The sequence below is a fragment of the Phascolarctos cinereus genome, unplaced genomic scaffold (genome assembly GCF_003287225.1).
Source record: "Phascolarctos cinereus isolate Bilbo 61053 unplaced genomic scaffold, phaCin_HiC Scaffold_2;HRSCAF=192, whole genome shotgun sequence".
Classification (NCBI taxonomy): Eukaryota; Metazoa; Chordata; class Mammalia; order Diprotodontia; family Phascolarctidae; genus Phascolarctos; species Phascolarctos cinereus.
The window spans coordinates 19,674,941-19,693,235 of NW_027555625.1; the positions used below are offsets into that span (position 1 = coordinate 19,674,941).

At 38.0% G+C, this 18,295-nt stretch overlaps 1 protein-coding gene and 1 long non-coding RNA gene across 3 annotated transcripts in view; one reads left to right on the plus strand and one right to left on the minus strand.

Annotated features, from left to right (window-relative positions):
* Positions 1 to 18,295, minus strand: part of ADAM28 (ADAM metallopeptidase domain 28) — a 90,382-nt gene that overhangs the window by 9,144 nt on the left and 62,943 nt on the right. For both annotated transcript variants that reach the window (XM_021001188.2, XM_021001187.2), the window contains exons 15-18: positions 16,679 to 16,781; positions 14,946 to 15,105; positions 13,481 to 13,561; positions 10,525 to 10,603 (exon numbers count right to left, since the gene is read on the minus strand). In XM_021001188.2, coding sequence (XP_020856847.1) covers positions 10,525 to 10,603; positions 13,481 to 13,561; positions 14,946 to 15,105; positions 16,679 to 16,781 — 423 coding nt within the window. The remainder of the gene's footprint in view (positions 1 to 10,524; positions 10,604 to 13,480; positions 13,562 to 14,945; positions 15,106 to 16,678; positions 16,782 to 18,295) is intronic.
* Positions 1,130 to 6,118, plus strand: LOC144455720 (uncharacterized). The gene is made up of 2 exons (XR_013484416.1): positions 1,130 to 1,434; positions 5,863 to 6,118. It is a non-coding gene; the product is annotated as an uncharacterized LOC144455720 (long non-coding RNA).

An 18,295-nucleotide genomic window follows, 5' to 3' on the forward strand; every position in this document is an offset into this window, starting at 1 on the left:
TTCTCTAGAAAATAAGCCTAGTTTCCTGGAATGAACACTTGATCCAGAGTCTCAATATTTTTTTAAATCATTCTATCTATAAAAAACCTTGGCTAAGTCCCCTTCTTTGAGTTTCTTTTTTTTTTAATCTGTAAAATAAAGAGAATTATTTATGCACTGACTAACAGGGTGCACAGAAGATACAGTTTTGATTCTGGAGCTAGAAATAACTAAATTAAAGTCCTTCATCTGACACATACTATCTTATGATCTTCTAACTCTCAGTGTCCCCAAAGTGACTCTCTATGACTGTGTTACAGAGGGATCATCAGTTCTTCACTGGGGAAGTCTTCACCCTAGCAATTCATAGAATCAAGGAATTTTAATTCACTGTAGGAGGGAAGAGAAGAAGAAGAAGAAGAAGAAGAAGAAGAAAGAAGAAGAAGAAGAACAAGAACAAGAACAAGAACAAGAAGAAGGAGAAGAAGAAGATGATGATGATGATGATGAAGAAGAAGAAGAAGAAGAACAAGAACAAGATCAAGAAGAAGAAGAACAAGAACAAGAACAAGAAGAACAAGAAGAACAAGAAGAAGAAGAAGAAGAACAAGAAGAAGAACAAGAAGAAGGAGGAGGAGGAGGAGGAGAAAGAGACATAGAAATTGATTATGCACATTAATCATGAAAGAGCATTCATTATCACTGATTTCATACTAGGCACATGTCTAGGGATTCAAAACAAAAGCAAAAGTCTCTACTCTCCTGTTTTTGTATTTCTTTATATCCTCAATGGTTAGCACAGTTCATATCAAATTCATAACAAGATTACTGACTGACTGTCCTAAGGAAAGTACTTTGCAAATTTTAAAGTACTATAAAAGTATATGTTTAGAATGATAGCTCCCTGAGGGCAGGAGATATGTATTTTAATGTTTTTATACCTCTGATATCTAGCACTGGGACTTATCTTTCTTTAGTTGTGGTGGGACTGAAAAAAATGTTTATTGAATTACAGTGAATTACAAACTGAAATGGGTTAAAAGAAGGGAAGGAAAAACAAAACATCCTCAAGCTGTCATCCATGACAAAACCCAAAGCTATCTTGGTCCTGCAGATGCAGAACAGGAAGTGATAAAAACAAACCAAGCAGAACTGTCTAATGACCACATGAGCTAAGTTGTGGAAGCCAGAGAGAGCCTTGGACATGAGTCTCAACAAAGCAATCTAACTGAGATGTTCTCTCCATCTCCCGAAAGAAAAGAAAGAAAGAAAGAAAGAAAGAAAGAAAGAAAGAAAGAAAGAAAGAAAGAAAGAAAGAAGGAAGAAGGAAAGAAGGAAAGAAGGAAAGAAAGAAAAGGCTATACACTCCTAGGTCTTGACATGAGAGACACACCCTAATGTGTGAGATTCATATGCCCTGGAATTCAGAGGAAGCAGTGCAGTGCCTGGCCCATAGTAAGTGCTTAGTAAATGATTATTTTCTCCCTTCCTTCCCAGCCTTTACTAGAAGATTTTTGTCTTTCTACCCTTAGTGGCCAGCAGTGTGCTTCGTTCAGAGTAAGAACTTACTGAATGTTGGCTTGTGTCCCTAAACAAGGGTGTGTGTCATTTTCAAAGTGAGGGGTGATGTGGCTACATTAAGGCCTGGATGCTAGGCTCCTCAGGCTTCATCACACTTCAGAGGGGTGGGGTGTCCATGACACACACACGCAGAAAGATTACAAATCCTTGTTCCGCACCGACTTCCTCATTTCACAGAAGTAGAAACAGAGAGCTAAGGCCAGTTTACACAGGCAATAATTGTCAGGGGCAGGATTTGAACTCCAATCCTCTGACTACATAAGTGGTTACCTTTTCCACTACCTTCCCTTTGCTACAACATTATCAGCAGCACAGGGAAGTGATTATTATCTGTGTGACATTTGCCAAATCACTTCACTTCTCTGGGGATCAGTTTCCTTCTCTATAAAATTAGGGGTTTAGATCAGATGGCCTCTGATGTTCCCTCTAGCCTTAAATGTCTGCTCTTCTGATTTTCTGAACCCCCTGCGCCCCACTCTCCTCATCTGTAAAATGCGGCAGTTGAACTAGAAGACCTTTGGGTTCAGTCCCTTTTGTCTCTAAATCTATGATACTTTGACGTCATGCCTGAGTAAACTACTGTCAACCTAGACAACAACCTTCCTGAATTTATCACAGGAGGAGTCTGCACCATCCAGAAGCACCAATGGCAGGAGGCCCGAGCAATACAAGGTTCTTATTCTCTTGCCAACCACAGGGCAATTGTGAATAACAGAAAATGGTATGAAAGATCATCAACTTAGAACTTCTGAGTGGTAGGCTGAAGAAAGCCAACCTATATCATTGGATTTGGAAACTAGGAGTGATGGTAGAGAGATTGTATCTGCCAGGAGGGTAGAGCTCTGAACGTTTTACTGAGGGAAATGCTTGTTCATCAACTGTGTGATGCTTTGATCATAACAGAACAGGTCAGCTCAGGAATGGTAGAGCTCCCACCACCCACCCTCTGGCAGCTCAGAAGAAGCTGCCTAGAATAAAGGAATCCAAAAGACAAGAGAGAATCTAGAGCAAATTGGAGGAGAGAAATCAGGATATCAGTAAAAAGAGTCACAACAGAACTTGTACCACTGTCAATACCAGTGACCACCCCAGGCATATTCAAAATGCAAGATGTTTGTGTGTGGGGTGTGTGTGTGTGTGTGTATGTGTGTGTGTGTGTGTGTTTGATTATTTGTTTTTCAGCTTCTGTTTGTTTGCTTTTTGCTACTGGTAATGGGAAAGGGTACCCAAAATTCACTGGTCCACGAAGGACACCGTCTCTGAAGATTAGGTAAGCTAACAATGAACACTTAATAAGCACCTACTATATGCCAGGCAGTGTTTGAAGGACACAGGACATTTGTTCAGTCAGTTTTTAGTCTTGCCCAACTCTTCATGAACCCACTTGAGATTTTCTTGTCAAAGCTACTGGAACAATTTGCTATTTTCTTCTCCAGCTCATTTTATACATGAGAAAACTGAGACAAACAGAGTAAAGTAGTTTTCCCAGGGTCACAGAGCTAGTGAATGTCTGTGGATAGATTTGAACTCAGGAAGATGAATCTTCCTGACTTGAGGCCCAGCTTAATAAATGTTTGTTGATTCATTGAAGAGATGGCCCTTCCCTATAGAATCAGGGAGACAGTTATGGATTTTTAAGCTTAAGTTTCCAGATGCTGGAATCCAGATATAGATTTGGGGGAATAAAAGGTAGCTGGAATCACCCCATTTGTGGACTAAGAACTAGGATGATTTGACTGTGGAACTTCAAATTCCTAGTATCTCTATTATCATGGGAGATTTGATAGGTAGCTGTTAAATGGGATGTGTATTTCCATATTGTTGTGACATATACAAAAGCTTGATGTTGTCAGCTCCAGCTATGTAGTGAGTTTAATTGTTAAATTTTCAGTGTCAGTATTTACATCTCAAAAATGAGTAAACAACATAAATCAGGCCTTGATTTTTTATTTTGTTGATAGTGTAGAATTAAGAAAAAATGGAAAAATGTTAATAACTTTGCTTAGCATCTTGCTTGGCATATATTATTTTTGCATATATTTTTGAGAGCCAGTTGTTAAACATTTATCAGCCTAATCCTACATGTGAAGGAATTTGCAATTCAAAAGACTATCCACTTTTATTTTAAGAGTTAATTTGTTTAAGAATTTACTGTTCCTTTCTTTTTCTAGCTGCCAAGTGCAAGAGACCTTGAAAGATGAACAGGCTTCTGCTTAATGGTGTTTAAGAAGGAAAGCTAACCACTTCAATGAAGGGAATATTTCATGAAGTCCTCCAGACCAGAACTATGACCTTAGAGGCTATAGATTAATAAAGAGGCAATGTTACTATCAGTGAAGCATTGACTTGGCAAAGTCCCAGTTTCCTTGTTCACTGTTTATCTTCTGTGGTGAAGATATACATACATACATACATACATATGTGTGTGTATATGTGTGTGTGTGTGCGCTTGTGTGTGTATGTACATATATATATGTATATATATATATATATATATATATATGTATACATATGTAAAGTGCTTTGTAAATGCCAGAAAATAGTGTTATCATTTTGCTTATGTATTTCATTTGTTTTCTTTAAGAATCCTTCTTGCAATTATTATTGGGTTACAAGTAGTTAAGTCTAGAAGACCCACCAGGTATCTGATTTATAGAATATACAAGTATGAGGCAAGGAATAATCTTTCCCCAATAAAGAACCATGACCAAAGGTAAGGCAAGAATGATAGGATAGTCCCACTTCCAAAGACATCAAATGTCAACCTTCACTTTAAAAGGGAGTTACCTCACCAGGAGTTCCTATGCCAATGAAAGAAAGAAAAGAAGAAAGGGAAAAAAATGAAAGGAAATGGGGAAGGAAGGAAGGAAGGAAGGAAGGAAGGAAGGAAGGAAGGAAGGAGGAAGAGTAGGAAGGCAAGAGGTTAATGAGAGAAAGGAAAGGGAATTGGGTATAGAAATATCTGTTAAGAGCAATGAAAGGATTGTAAGATACAAGTGTTAATAGATCTAGAATGAAAAAGACCTTAGAGAACATCAAGTCCAACCTCCCCATTTTACAGTTGAGAAAACTGTGGCCTGGGATGTTAAGTGACTTGCCCAGGGTCATAGAGCTATTAAGTGTCTAAATCAACCTAAGTAACTTACCTTCTTCCCTCAGCCTCTGTGTCCAGATCTGTAAAGTGGGAATATCACCTACTTTATAGGGTTTTTACATGGATCAAATAAAATAACATATAAAGTGTTTTATCTTAAGGCACAATATAACTATCATCTAGTATCACTATTACTGACAAAATACAAATGATAATTGCAGAAGGGACCTAGGAAACATTGCCAAAGATTAAGAAGTTTTGGAAAATCAACTAGAAGACCTGTCAGGTACAAGTATTATAATTTTTACTGAGCCTATAGAAAGTAAGGGATGTCAAAGAGAAAACGCTCATTGAGGAAATCAACCAGCAGGTTGAAAATTCAGTAGATGGAGTCTAGTCCTGGAATCAGGAATACCCAAATTAAAATTCTACCTAAGATGCTTACTAGCTGTGTAACTCTGGACAAGTCACTTAATCCTGTTTGCCCCAATCTCCTCATCTGTAAAATGAGGGAAGAAGGAAATGACAAACCACTTCAGTATCTTTGCCAAGAAAACCCCAAATGGGGTCACAAGGAATTGGACATGACTGAAAAGACTGAAAAACAAAAGAAAGTGAAGAGCTTATTAAGGAGATGGTGCCCAAGAATGTTATTAGAGTTTCTGAAATATCATTTAAAAAATACGAATGATCGATTCCTGGTGAAGGATAGGGTGTCCTTTGCAAAGGCCACTAAGAATGTGTTTTCTTTATGTCTTGCAAACAAAACCACAAGTCCCTTCCAAACTTACACAGTGTAAATAGTGAAGACTTTGGAGCTGAAGGGCACTAAACATCAGCTAAGATCTCCCCTCTTCTTCCTGACTTCCTATCGTGCTTCAAGCTTCGACTCAAACCCCACCTTCTGCAGAAGGCCTTTCCTAGTCTTCCATATTCACCTCACAGATTACCGTCTCTCCATTCTAGATATTTCTTAAATGTGCATAATTGTTTGCCTGTCATCTCTCTCATTAGAATTTAAGTTTCTTGAGAAGAGGGAGCGTTTTTCTCTTTCTTTGTATTCTAGCACCTTTCACAGTACCCGGCATGTAGTAAGCGCTTAATAAATATTTGTTGACTTGGCTTTCATCAGGTACCATGGAAATCCACTCGTGTCCCAAATTGTGGACCTATTTCTTAATGTTAAATGTCAGCAACATCTCTTTCAGAATGGTATCTATCGAGGACACATCTCCTTCCTAAGACCTTTGACCTCCTTGGTTTTAGAATGAGAAGAACAAGAGGAATCTATCCCAGAGGATGAAGTCTGCCTACCCTGTGCTTTGGGAGGACTGAGGACCAGGGGATCTACTCATTGAAATGACCCAAAGACAGTGGTGATGTCTAGTCAACATGATTTTCCTGGAAACTTTCCTTGTTTCTCTCCCTGCGTTGTTCATAAAGTTGTAATCAGCTAGCATTGTACAGCTGCATAGACTTGTAAGAATTGTAGCCCAAGGAGACAACATGGGCTCCTCCCCCTTTGAAGAAGATTGCTTTCCTTTATAACTGAAGGTGTATGTCCTTATTCTGTTTGTGAAAAGTGTAATTCAACACTAACACAAAAAAGCAACGGAAACTTGCATGGGGAAAATTTATTTTGTTGTGTTAACTCAGTCCTTCACGGCTGAGAAAGCAGAACTGTCAGCTGCTAGCACAGTACCTCAAATTAGAGAGCCCACTGCTTACAGTTTTTTCTTGTTGTTGTTTAGTGACGTCAGTCACGTTTAAATCTTCATTAGCCCATTTGCAGTTTTCTTGGCAAGGCTACTGAAGTGTTTGCCTTTTCCTTCTCTAGCTCATTTTTCTCCAGCTCATTTTACAGATGAAGAAACTGAGAAAAACAGGGTGATTGAATTGCCCAGAGACAAACATTTTCCTTTTTCCAATTTACCTAATGAATATTGAAGATTTTTTTTTAAATAAACTATTGGCAGGAAGATTGCAGCAACATAATGCACTATGACCAGGTGAGATTTATGCATGATTAATGCAGGGCTGGTTCAATATTAGAAAATCCAGAAACATAATTGACCATATCAATAACAAAAACAACAAAAATCTTATGATTATCTCAATAGGTGCAGAAAAAGCTTTTGACAAAATATAATACCCACTCCAATTAAAAAAAAATTCCTATTATTTTTAAATATTAGAATTTATTCCTATACCTCATTGATGTAGGAATAAATGGAATCTTTCTTAAAATGACAAGTAGTATCTATTTAGAACTAAAAGAAAGCATCAAGTATAATGCAGACAAACTAGAAGCCTTCGGAGCAAGATCAGGGTGAAGCAAAGATGTCCATTATCCCTTCTCCTTTAGCCAATATTCTACTAGAAATGCTAGATACAGCAATAAGACAAGATGAAGAAACTGAAGGAATAGGAATACGCAAGAAGGAAACAAAACTATCACTATTTTCAGACAATAGGATAGTAAACTTCGAGAAACCTAGAGAAGTTGCTAAAAAACTAGTTGAATAAGTTAACTTTCACAAAGTTGCAAGATATTAAAAAAACACAGAAGTCATCAGTATTTCTACACATCAATAACAAAATCCAGCAGGAAAAAATAGAAGGAGAAATTCTATTTAATTGTAGACAGTATAAAATACTCGGGAGCCTACTTGTCTAGACAAAGCCAGGGACCATAAGAACACAATTACAAAACACTTTTCAGGAAAATAAAATCATATCTGAACAACTGGAGGAATGTTACCTGCTCGTGGGTAGGCTGAGCAATACAGTAAAAATGACAATTCTATCTAAATTCATTTACTTATTTAGTGTCATACCAATTAAACTACCAAAGAATTATTTTATGGAGCTAGGAAAAAATAACAAAATTCATCTGAAAGAACAAAAGATCAAAAATATTAAGGAAAATAATGAAATAAAAGGGAAGGAAGGAGGCATAGCAATTCCAGGTTCAAACAACATTACAGAGCATAAAACATCAAAACAATCTAGTATTGGCTAAGAGATAGAGTGATTCAGCAATGGAATAAGTACACAATATACCATACCATTGTTAGGTACACAATATACCATACTAAATTAGTGTTGATAAACCCGAATATCTAAACATTAGGGGCAAGATCTCACTGTTTAACAAAAATTGCTGGGAAAACTGGAAAACATTCTGACAGAATCAAAGCACAGAGAAACATCTCACACCATCTACTAAGATAAGGTCAAAATGGGTAAGTGATTTTGATATAAAAAGTGATATTATAAGCAAATTAGGGGAGCCTTGAAAAATTTTCCTGGGGACAGCTAGGTGGTGCAGTGGACAGAGCACCAGCCCCGGAATCAGGAGGACCTGAGTTCAAATCTGACCTCAGACACATAGCATTTACTAGCTGGGTGACTCTGAGGAAGTCACTCAACTCCAATTGCCTCACCAAAAAAAAAAAAAAAATCCCTGTCAGATCTATGGAAAAGGAAAGTATTTATGACCAAACAAGAGATAGAGAAGATCATAGGAAGTCAAATGAATAATACTGATTACATGATATTAAAAAATAATTTTTGAACAGACAAAAACAATACAGCCAAAATTTGAAAGAAAGCAGGAAACTGGGTGGGGGAGGGGAGAGACTTACAGCAAGTTTTTTTTTTTCTGACAAAGGCCTCAGTTTTAAGATATATAGGGAACTGAGCTAAATTTATTTAAAAAAAAAGACCACTCCCCAATTTGTGTTCAAAGGATATAAACAGGAAGTTTTCAGAAGCAGAATTCAAAGCTATCAATAGTTATATGAAAATATTTTCTTAATCACTATTGATTAAAGAAATGCGCACTAAAATAACGGTAGGGTGTCACTCACACATATCAGATTTGGTAACATGAGAGAAAAGGAAAATGACAAATGCTGGACGGGTTGTTAAAAAATCAGGACACTAAAGTATTGTTGATATAGTTGTGAACTGCTCCAACCATTCTGGAAAATATTTTAGAACCACACCTATCAAACTGCATACACTTTGACCCAGCAATGCCACTACTAGGTCTGTATCCCAAAAAGATGAAAGAAAAAGGCAAAGTTGCTCTATGTACAAAACTATTTCTAGCAGCTCTTTTGTGTTGGTAAAGAATTGGAAATTGACCGATCAATTGAGGAATGGCTGAAAGAGTTATGGCATATGATTATGAAGGAATGCTATTGTCCTATAAGAAACGATGAGCAGGATGATTTTAGGGAAAAGAAACTGAGACGACTTATATGAAGTGAGCAATGCAAGGAGAACACTGTACGTAGTAAGAGCAATATCATAATGATGGTCAACTGTGAAAGACTTACCTACTCTGATGAAGGCAATGCCAAAGAACTTTTGAAGAAAAATGCCATTCACCTCCGAAGAGAGAACTGATGAACTCTGAGTGAAGGCTGAAGCATGCTTTTTTTCAATTAAAAAAAAAATTCTTGCTTTTTTATATAACATGGAAAATATGGGAACATGTTTTGCATGATTTCACAAATATAATGGGTATCTGCCTTCTCAATGGGTAAAGGATGTTAAAACTAAATAATTAAATAATAAATTAAGAGAAAATAAAATGTTTCTAAGTATCAGATAGCTACACAACACAGCTAAGACACCAGATGAAATAAGTTGATAAAATATATCTTCATTGGTAACCAGAATTACTTTACCTACAGAGACTGTTTAACTAGGTTTGTTTCCTTAATAAATGTATCAGATTATGACTCTGATTAATTAATTTTTTACATCTTTTATGACATTGTATGAAGCATGGAATTATGAATATATTTTTGAACTTTTTGTGATACTTGTGGCCATATGTGTTATTTTGATATCTGAAAAATCTCCCTGTATTCTGTAGTATACTATTTCCTGGCACAAATCTGAGACTCTGACTTATAGCCCTTGATGCTTACCCAGCTTGATCCCCCTGATTATGAGTTGCCACCAGTCTGGTCTCTATCTCTTCATGAAGGAATTCTATAGAGCTCCTGATGATATGAGCAGCAAAAAGATGTCTCTACTTACTCGGTTATTTTAATATTGACCTTCCTATCTACTCTATAATTGAACTCCTGATGGTATAAGAAAGTTGGACTTAAAGCTCCCAAATGCAGAAATTAAGAGAAAACTTTATTGCATCATTTGAACCTAGGCTTGTATGGCTAAGAACAAGAAGTGTTGCTTTGAGACCAGATTTATTAAATATTTATCGCAGGATCTAGGTCATGCTAACCATAAACCTAGTCAGATCTGAAGATTAATGCAAGGCATGTAAGTTTTCCCTCCTACTACACATCTCAAGAAATTTATGTGTCTTTTCTGGAAACTGTGTCTATGTTGGCTAATTAGTGACTCTTTCCTTGTCTTTGAATTCTATGTGATGTATAACTTATGGACACTCAGATGAAGTGGGCCATCCCTTTTTTGACTCTTTCTTCTTACAGACACTTTCATAAACTTTAAAAATTCATTTCTAAGTTTTGTTTTCTGCCAGATCAATAATGGTGTCAGAAGTAGGACACATTCCTTGTTTGCTGCCCTTCACCTGGAGTAGAGCTGACTCCATTCTGCCCAAAATGTTCATAGACCAGAGGTTCAGAGAAGCACTGAATAAAAGTCATTGCAAACCTAAAAGTACTATATATATATGGGATATATCATCATAATGTGCAGAGCTAATTTATTACAAAAGTCAACCAATAAATTTCTTACTTGATTGGTGTATATGCCTTGAAGAGAGACACTGCACGCCCACCCAAGTATGTACTGTCCAGAATAAGATACAGAATGGACACGAATAGGTTAACAACTATAGTAATAGAGTCCAGAATACCCACGGAAAACGAGGGTGGAATTGTCACAGTCGGGAGGTAACCATCCTTCTTCACACTGACACTGAAGCTCATGGTCACAGACCTAGGGGAGAAGAGATATTATTTATCAACAACCCCCCTGGCTTCTGTCACTTACAGGTTTTAACAAAAGGATCATTGTTGCTGCTGTCCAATACTTCATCATCCTGCCTGGCAGTCAATGCATGGCCACGTGACTGCTGGCTTCTGAGAGATTGTTATCAAGCAACCATTAGATCACAGGATCATAGATTTAGATAGGGAAGAACATGGAGAGGTCATTCAGTCCAACTCCTTCATTTTACAGATGGGGAAAATGAGTCACCTTAGGTCATGCAAGTAGTAAGAAATGGAATCAGAATTTGAACCCACGTCCTTTGACTCCCAAACCCAATGATGTTGGGGTTTTTTTTCTTTCCACATTGCCATGCTACCTCTCTAAAGAACAGAAATGTGAATAGCCAGGTTAATCCCAGTTACCTAAAAGTTGCCAAACTTTACCAAGTTCATCGCTTTTCTCAAGTGTGTTTGTTTGTTTTCCTCTTTTTTGATTTTTCTCCCTCTGTCTATGGCACCACCAATCACCCAATCTTCAATATTCAAAATCTTGCGGTTGCCTTTGACTCTTCTTCCTACTCCTTATCTGATCAATGATCTATTCTGGTGATTTCATCTCTACAGCATGTATTTGTGTTCATACCCCACCCCAATAACGTTTTCCACTGCTGTTACCCAGTATTACTGCAATATCCTTCTAGATGGTCTTCCTGCCTCCCTTCTCTACTGCCTCCAATCCAACCCTCACATCCTACCAGGTTGATCATGACATTATTTCTCTATCAGGTTAAATAGTCTTCAGTAGCTCCCTCTCCCCACCTCTACCAGAAGAATGTAAACTTCATGAAGGCAAGGATGATTTTCATATCTCTCTATCCCCAGGGCCTAACATAGGATATAGCATGTAGAAGATGTTTAATAAATGTTGATTTAATTAATTTGGATCAAATTATTTACTGGATAACATTTAAGCCATTTGTAAGGCAATCAAGGCCCTCCTTAGGCCTCTCTATCCTACATGATCAGCATTCATTCAGCCTTTGCTTAAAGATCTGAAACAAGGGTGAGTTCAGTTTCCCCTGACTCACCTCACTGCATTTTTTGAAAACTTTCATTGTCAGAAGCTTTTCCTGACCAATTTCTTCCATTTGATTCTTTAGAACTCTTCTTACACCAACTGCCCTAAGTTCTGCCCTTTGAGGCCAAGCAGAAAAAAGTTTAACCCATCTTTTACTTGACAGCAGTTTAAATACTTAGACAAGGATCTTCCTCTGTCTTCTCTTCTCCAGATTAGCCATAGCAGGTACCTTCCACCAGTATCCATATGTCATTAACTCATTGTCCATCACCAACCTGGTTATCCTCATTTAGATACTTTCCAACTTATCAATGTCCTTCCTAAAATGTGCTATCCAATATCGAGCCTATTATCCTAGATGTAACATTATCAGAGTGAAGGGCAATGGTATTTTGTCTCCTTCCTCATCACTCTAACCCTCTAAATACAGCCTCAAATTGCATTCCTTTCTTACTTCCCATATCAGACCATGGATTCATAGTAACCTGGCAATTCATAGAATCCTAGATCTATTTCATGCAAAAGGAGGACTGCATAGCACTTTCCTGTACTTAGACATACATTATTTTAAAATGGGCGTGAGAATTTGCATGTACCCCTATAAAATTCCATTTTCTGGAGAGAGAATATGGCAAAATAGTTAGAGCTCTGGGAGGCCCAGGTTCAAGTCCTTCCTTATACTATTACTAGCTCTATGACCTTGGGACCGTCATTGAACCTCTCTCACGTTGTTTTCTCATATGTGAAATGGATCTAGTCATAGAACTTACCTCCCAGGGTTGTTGTAAGATTGAATGAGAAAGCATTTAAAATGCCGCACAAATCTTAAAAGTTCTATAGAAATGATAACTATTGCTATTATTGTTTGGATAACTTAAGGACATAATTCATCTTAGTCAGGTGACAGGAACTGAATCAAGGGTGATCTATGTGCTGCCTTACTATTCCCTTATTTATCTTCACTGTCAACTCAGTATCACAGGTTTAGGGCTCAAAGAAACCTCATTATCCATCTAGTCCAACTCTCATTTTACAGATGAAGAAACTGAGACCCAGAGAGAATGAATGATTTGTCCAAGGTCATGAAGTAGTAATCACTACAGATGGAATTTGAACTCAGGTCCTCTCCAGAAACAGTATTCTCTCCACATTGCTTTCCCAAGAGTGATTTTTATTCTACCCTTTCAAATCCAAAAACCACTCACTGTCTTTGACAAAGAAGCAAAATGTCAATTGAGAAACTTCATCTTTTTTTGTAGTCAGCTGTCATTATCCCATGATCCTTCATTTTCCAAATATAGTTTTAAAAACTACCCTCTATCACCCAACCAAATTAGATCACTCCTTCTCTCTGTATACTTCCCAAATTCTCCTAGTTCTGAGCTTCCTTAACCCTGAGCCTTTTGGCTGAAATACCCTTCCTCTTCCTTTTCAGCTCCTGAAGTTCTACCTATCCATTAAGATCACACACTAAGTGTGCCTCCTTTGGTAAACTTTCCCTGATTCCTTCATGACAAATCATCTTCCTAGGAGCCTAGAGTTCCCCCCCCATCTAATCCTCTTATTATGGAATCTTGTCTATTTCAGTCATATGCATTTCTGACTTATTCTACCATTATATCACCTCTTTGGAAAGCATAAGCTTGCTGAGGACAAGGAGAATATCTTTTCTAGACTATATTTCCCCCTGTGTTTACACAATGCTTTGCATGCAGTAAGCACTAAAGAAATATTTGCCAAATTTTAAAGTTGACTTAAAACTGCTTGGGGTTCAGGGAGCTTTAGGAATCAATGATTTGATCTTACTGCATGTCCTTTGCACTTTGAAGAACAATTTGATGTCTTGTAGGCATTCTCAACGTCTATACAATCTCCATTGATGCATACCTGGAGGGACAGGGGGGAAAAACAGTGATAGGACATTATTCTTCCCTGGCTTCAACTCTGTTCAACATCCCTGGAAAAAAAATCGTTTGCTAAAAGAATCACAACTTTCATTGCAAGGGTGAATGTCGTATATTACCCTTGGATCCACCTTCTTCCTAATGCTATCACGTACACATGCTCATCTTCTCACTTTTTAAGATGTGTTGTAACAATCCCCCCCCAAAAAAAATGGAAGGCAAATTTCCCAAGGGCACACTAATCTGTATATTTTTTTTTAGCCTCTACCACAATGCCTTGCACATAGTAGCCATTCAAAATAGGGAGTTGGTTCTCACAACAACCATAGAAAGTAGGTGCTATTGTTATCCTTGTTTTACATATGAGGAAACTAAGGCAGAAGAGAGGTTAACTGACTTGCCCTGGGTCACTTTTCATAGCTTCTAAGTCTCTGAAGTCATAGTCGAACTCAGGTCTTCCTGACTCCGAGGCCCATTAAAGACCACTCATTTGATTGCCTAGGTTTGGGATCTCACACAGAAAATAAATTACAGCCAGAAGGGTTTTAGAGGTCACCCAGTCCAGATCCCTAATTGTATAGGTAAGGAAACAATAAGAGCATTTAAGTGACACTCCCAAGGACATACAGCTTTTTAAAATGTCCGGAATTGGCTTTCTCTCAGAAAAGGAGTAGGATTTAGATTCATAGATTGACAAAGGTAAAAGGGACCTTAGTAATAATCGAGCCCGTCCTTCAAATATTAAACATGAGAGAATTGAAGCCAAGAAAAGAGATATGAGTTGGCCAAGGTCTCACAGCTAGTAGATGGAGACACCAGCATTCAGACACAGATATCTTGACTCCATCTCTATCCAGGCCTTGCCTCCTATTACCGTAGGGATTCATTATATTGGAAAGATTAGGGATGCTTGCCATTGGAAGCCTTCCTGACCTAATCTCGGGAACAGAAGGCAGTAGAGAATAGACCTGAGAGTTAAGTGGTATAGAGAACTCCAGAAAGAGGAAATACCCTCTACCAATACAAGTAGGCATCTTCTTTGTCAGTTACACCCTTATAGAGTCATCTAGACTGGAGCAGTTAGAGGATAAGTAATCTACTTAAGGTCACCCAGATAGTACATGATTGACAGGTCTTACAGTCAGGTGGTCAGTTCCAAGGCTGGCTCTCCACCCAGTGTGCCAAACTGCTACACATAACTGCATTATTTAGTGTACAAACAGCGGGTTCATCATTTGAGTCACATATTTTGCACCCCCCCCATACACATATATATGTGCAAACATTATCCCTGTTGAATAAGCCATCCTGCCTGTGGATATAAACCCAGTAAGTAGGAATCAAAGATTCCACCAAGGTCAACATACACTCGTGTTTCCACATTTGGTTCCATTAGCCACCATGGAAACCTCTTGGTTATTGTGTTCTGATGAGAACGTTTTGCAGTTCAAAAAAGACATGATCTTTCCCTTCCAGGGCAAAACATCTGATCCTCCATAACAGTATAACTTGCCACATGTAGAACTCCTAGGAGGGGGAAAAAGAAAGTTTTATAATCTAAAGGTGAGGTGTTAAACATACTGGCTATGCTACTTCAATGCATCCCAGTGTGGTCAACCAGATAAAAATGCAATTAAAAACTGCTTAATAAAATAAATAAAATACAATAAGCATAGGTAATATTAATTTGTGATTTTCTAAATCAATATTGAGCCCTCGGGGATCCCTATGTATCATTTAGTTTAGTTCTAATGTACTGAGATTGAGCTGAGAAATCAGAAAAATGCTAACTCCTTTAGAGAAGGAACTATTCTTTGTTTTGTCTTCCTATCTTTAATGTCTTGCATATAGTAAGTACCTGATAAGTTCATGGAATGAATGAATGAATTAATTAATGAATGAATGAATGAAAGAAGCAAGCATTAGATTCAACCACTTCCCATGGATTTAGGGCTGTATATACTCTGACTCTCCTCCCAGTGGGTCATGGGTGCTATGTCTCCTTGCTAAAAAAAATCATACATGGCCAAAAGTTCTTGCCAGTCTTTTTCTCTGAGTTCCAATCTGATTCCATCCCCTCCACCTCTGTGGTGGATGAAATCAGGATCAATCGTGTCATAATACATATTGATTGACTGATCTATTGATGTTCATAATCTTGGTGACATCTCCATTTCTGCCCTCTCAGTCATTCTTTCTATCCAGTTAAGTTGCTTCATCTGATATGTCTTTTGCCACAAAATCTCTGGGAAACATCTCCTCTTCAGTCACACAAATACATCTTAAGTTGAGACCTTCATCATCTCTCACTTCCACTATTATAATAGCCTTCTAATTGTTCTCTTTTCTTCAACTATCTCCCCACTCCAATCCATCTCCAACTCAGCTGACAAAGGGATCCTCTTTTAAAGAGCAGGTCCGATCATGTCATTTGTCTACTCAATTCCCCAATCCCTTCAGGATGAAATACAAACTCCTTTGTTTGGTATTTAAAGCTTTTCCTACATCTTTCTACTCAATTCCCCATTACCTTCATGATGAAGTATAAACTCTTTTGTTTGGTGTTTAAAGCTTTTCCTAACCTGCCCCTTTCCTACCTTTCCAGTGTTCTTCTATCTACCCCACACCCAAACATTCTTTGGTTCAGTAATACTTCCTAATTGCTTTTCCTTACACATAATACCCCTCTTTGCCTTTGCAGTGGCTGTCCCCCATGCCTGGACCATTTCCATTTTCACCTCTGTCTCCCTAACATCCTTCAAGACTCAGCTTGAGGAAATAGTGGCCAACTGAGGTTAAGTAACTTCCTTAAGGACCCACAGGTAAATGTCACCAGAGGCAGGATTGGAACCCAGTTCCTGTCAGTGAAGATATGGGAAATGGGATACTCTAAGAATTCAAAGGATGGAAGACATAGGATGGGGCAGAATAAAGTGATGCTCTCTAACATTATTCTCCATTCGCCTCCTCCCAATACAATTTGTATGACTGATTTCCAAGTTTGCTCTCTCCAAATAGGGGCTAAACCCTATTAGTGGCTAGCTATGCAACCATGCCTTTGTCTTTGGAACCCACAGATGGAAAGAGTCAAGGCCCTTACCCCGCTTTACAGGAGATGTACGTGTCTTCCACCTTTCGGCAATAACCATAAATTGAACCAGCAGTGTTTATGTCGAAACATGACTTTTCAGCAACTTGAGCCCCTAGAATCATGCAGGATCAGGAGACAAGTTTGGAGAAAATTTGTTTACACACATGCATGTATATTACACATATATCCCCAAGTAATGTTACTAACATGGTATTCTAGCCCTGATACATTGCAGATGAAAACCACATCTTTGCTTGTTTCGTGAAATTGATCAGCCAAAGACATAAGCAAATCTTTACTCATTCTGAGAGGAATGAATGCTTTGAATCTTTGAATTAAATCACATTATACTACTAAGTATAGGAGTATTCAGGCAAGAGCTATACAAATTTCAGGAGGACTTTGAGGAAAGAGACCCTTGTGTCTATAACCAGAGGATACTGAGGGCTGAAGGAAATCGATTCCTTCTCCCCCTCCTTACTATGATTGGGGGTCAGGTGGGGAAAGCACTAGTATGTGAACTGTTTACATATCATGGCCCTCATTAATATGTGGCTTCCTGGAGAGTAAGGGCCATGAGATTTTTTTTCCCCACTTTATTAGCATAATGCTAGGAACTTATTAAATATGCTTATTCATTGTTGACTGCCTTTTGAAAAGCCAAAAGATTTGAATTTCATATTGTTGATGTTAGTATACCCAGTATGTCACCAGAGTATACACAGTAAGAACAAGTAGCCTCAGAAGTCTGTGAAGGCACTCCCACTCAGAACTAACAGGGCATTCTACTAGAGGGGAATTTCATTTTCACTTTATTTCATTAGCATTTTGCTAAGAGAGGAAATGACTTCCTGAAATCAGAAGCTGTGAGTCACTACTTTAGCATGTGTTCTCCAAGTTTCAGTCCTCTTTTCTCAGGGAACAAGTATGTGCAGAACAAGGAGTAAGCACCGGTTTAAGGGATGATTTTTTGGACATCTGTCCTTATTATACCTTCTCAGTAAATGTCTCTTTGTAAAAGCTGTAAGATATCAACTGTCTGATCACTATTATGGAACAAATTGGATGGGGGCTCATAAACAATTGTATTATAAATTCCAACTCCTCTCTGTAGGGAATATATACGTGTGTGTGTGTGCATGTGTGTATGTATGTATGTATGTATATATGTGTGTGCATTTATATGTAAGTGTGCATGTATATACCTATGTATATGTGTGCATGCATGTGTATATGTGTTTGCATACATGTGTGTGCATTGTGTGTATGTATGTTTGTTTGTATGTATGTATGTAGGTATGTATGTGTATGAGTATTAAAAGATGCTGTACTACGTAGGGTCATGGGGACCATATTTGTTATTCCATTGGTGTAGGGAACTTTCAGGTATGGAAACTCCCTCTATAATTTCAGGTCAGCACCTTCTTTGTTTATTACAGGCTTATAGATTGAAATAGAGATTCAATGACTTGCTCGTTGTAGTAAGACATGAAGCCTGGTTTTTCTGGCTTTGAGGCCAGCTCTCTAGCCAGGATTTGTGCTGTACTGAATATGAATAATAATGTATATAATCAGGATAGACACAGGCATTAGAAAATACTCCAGGAGACAGCTGAGTCAACCCCT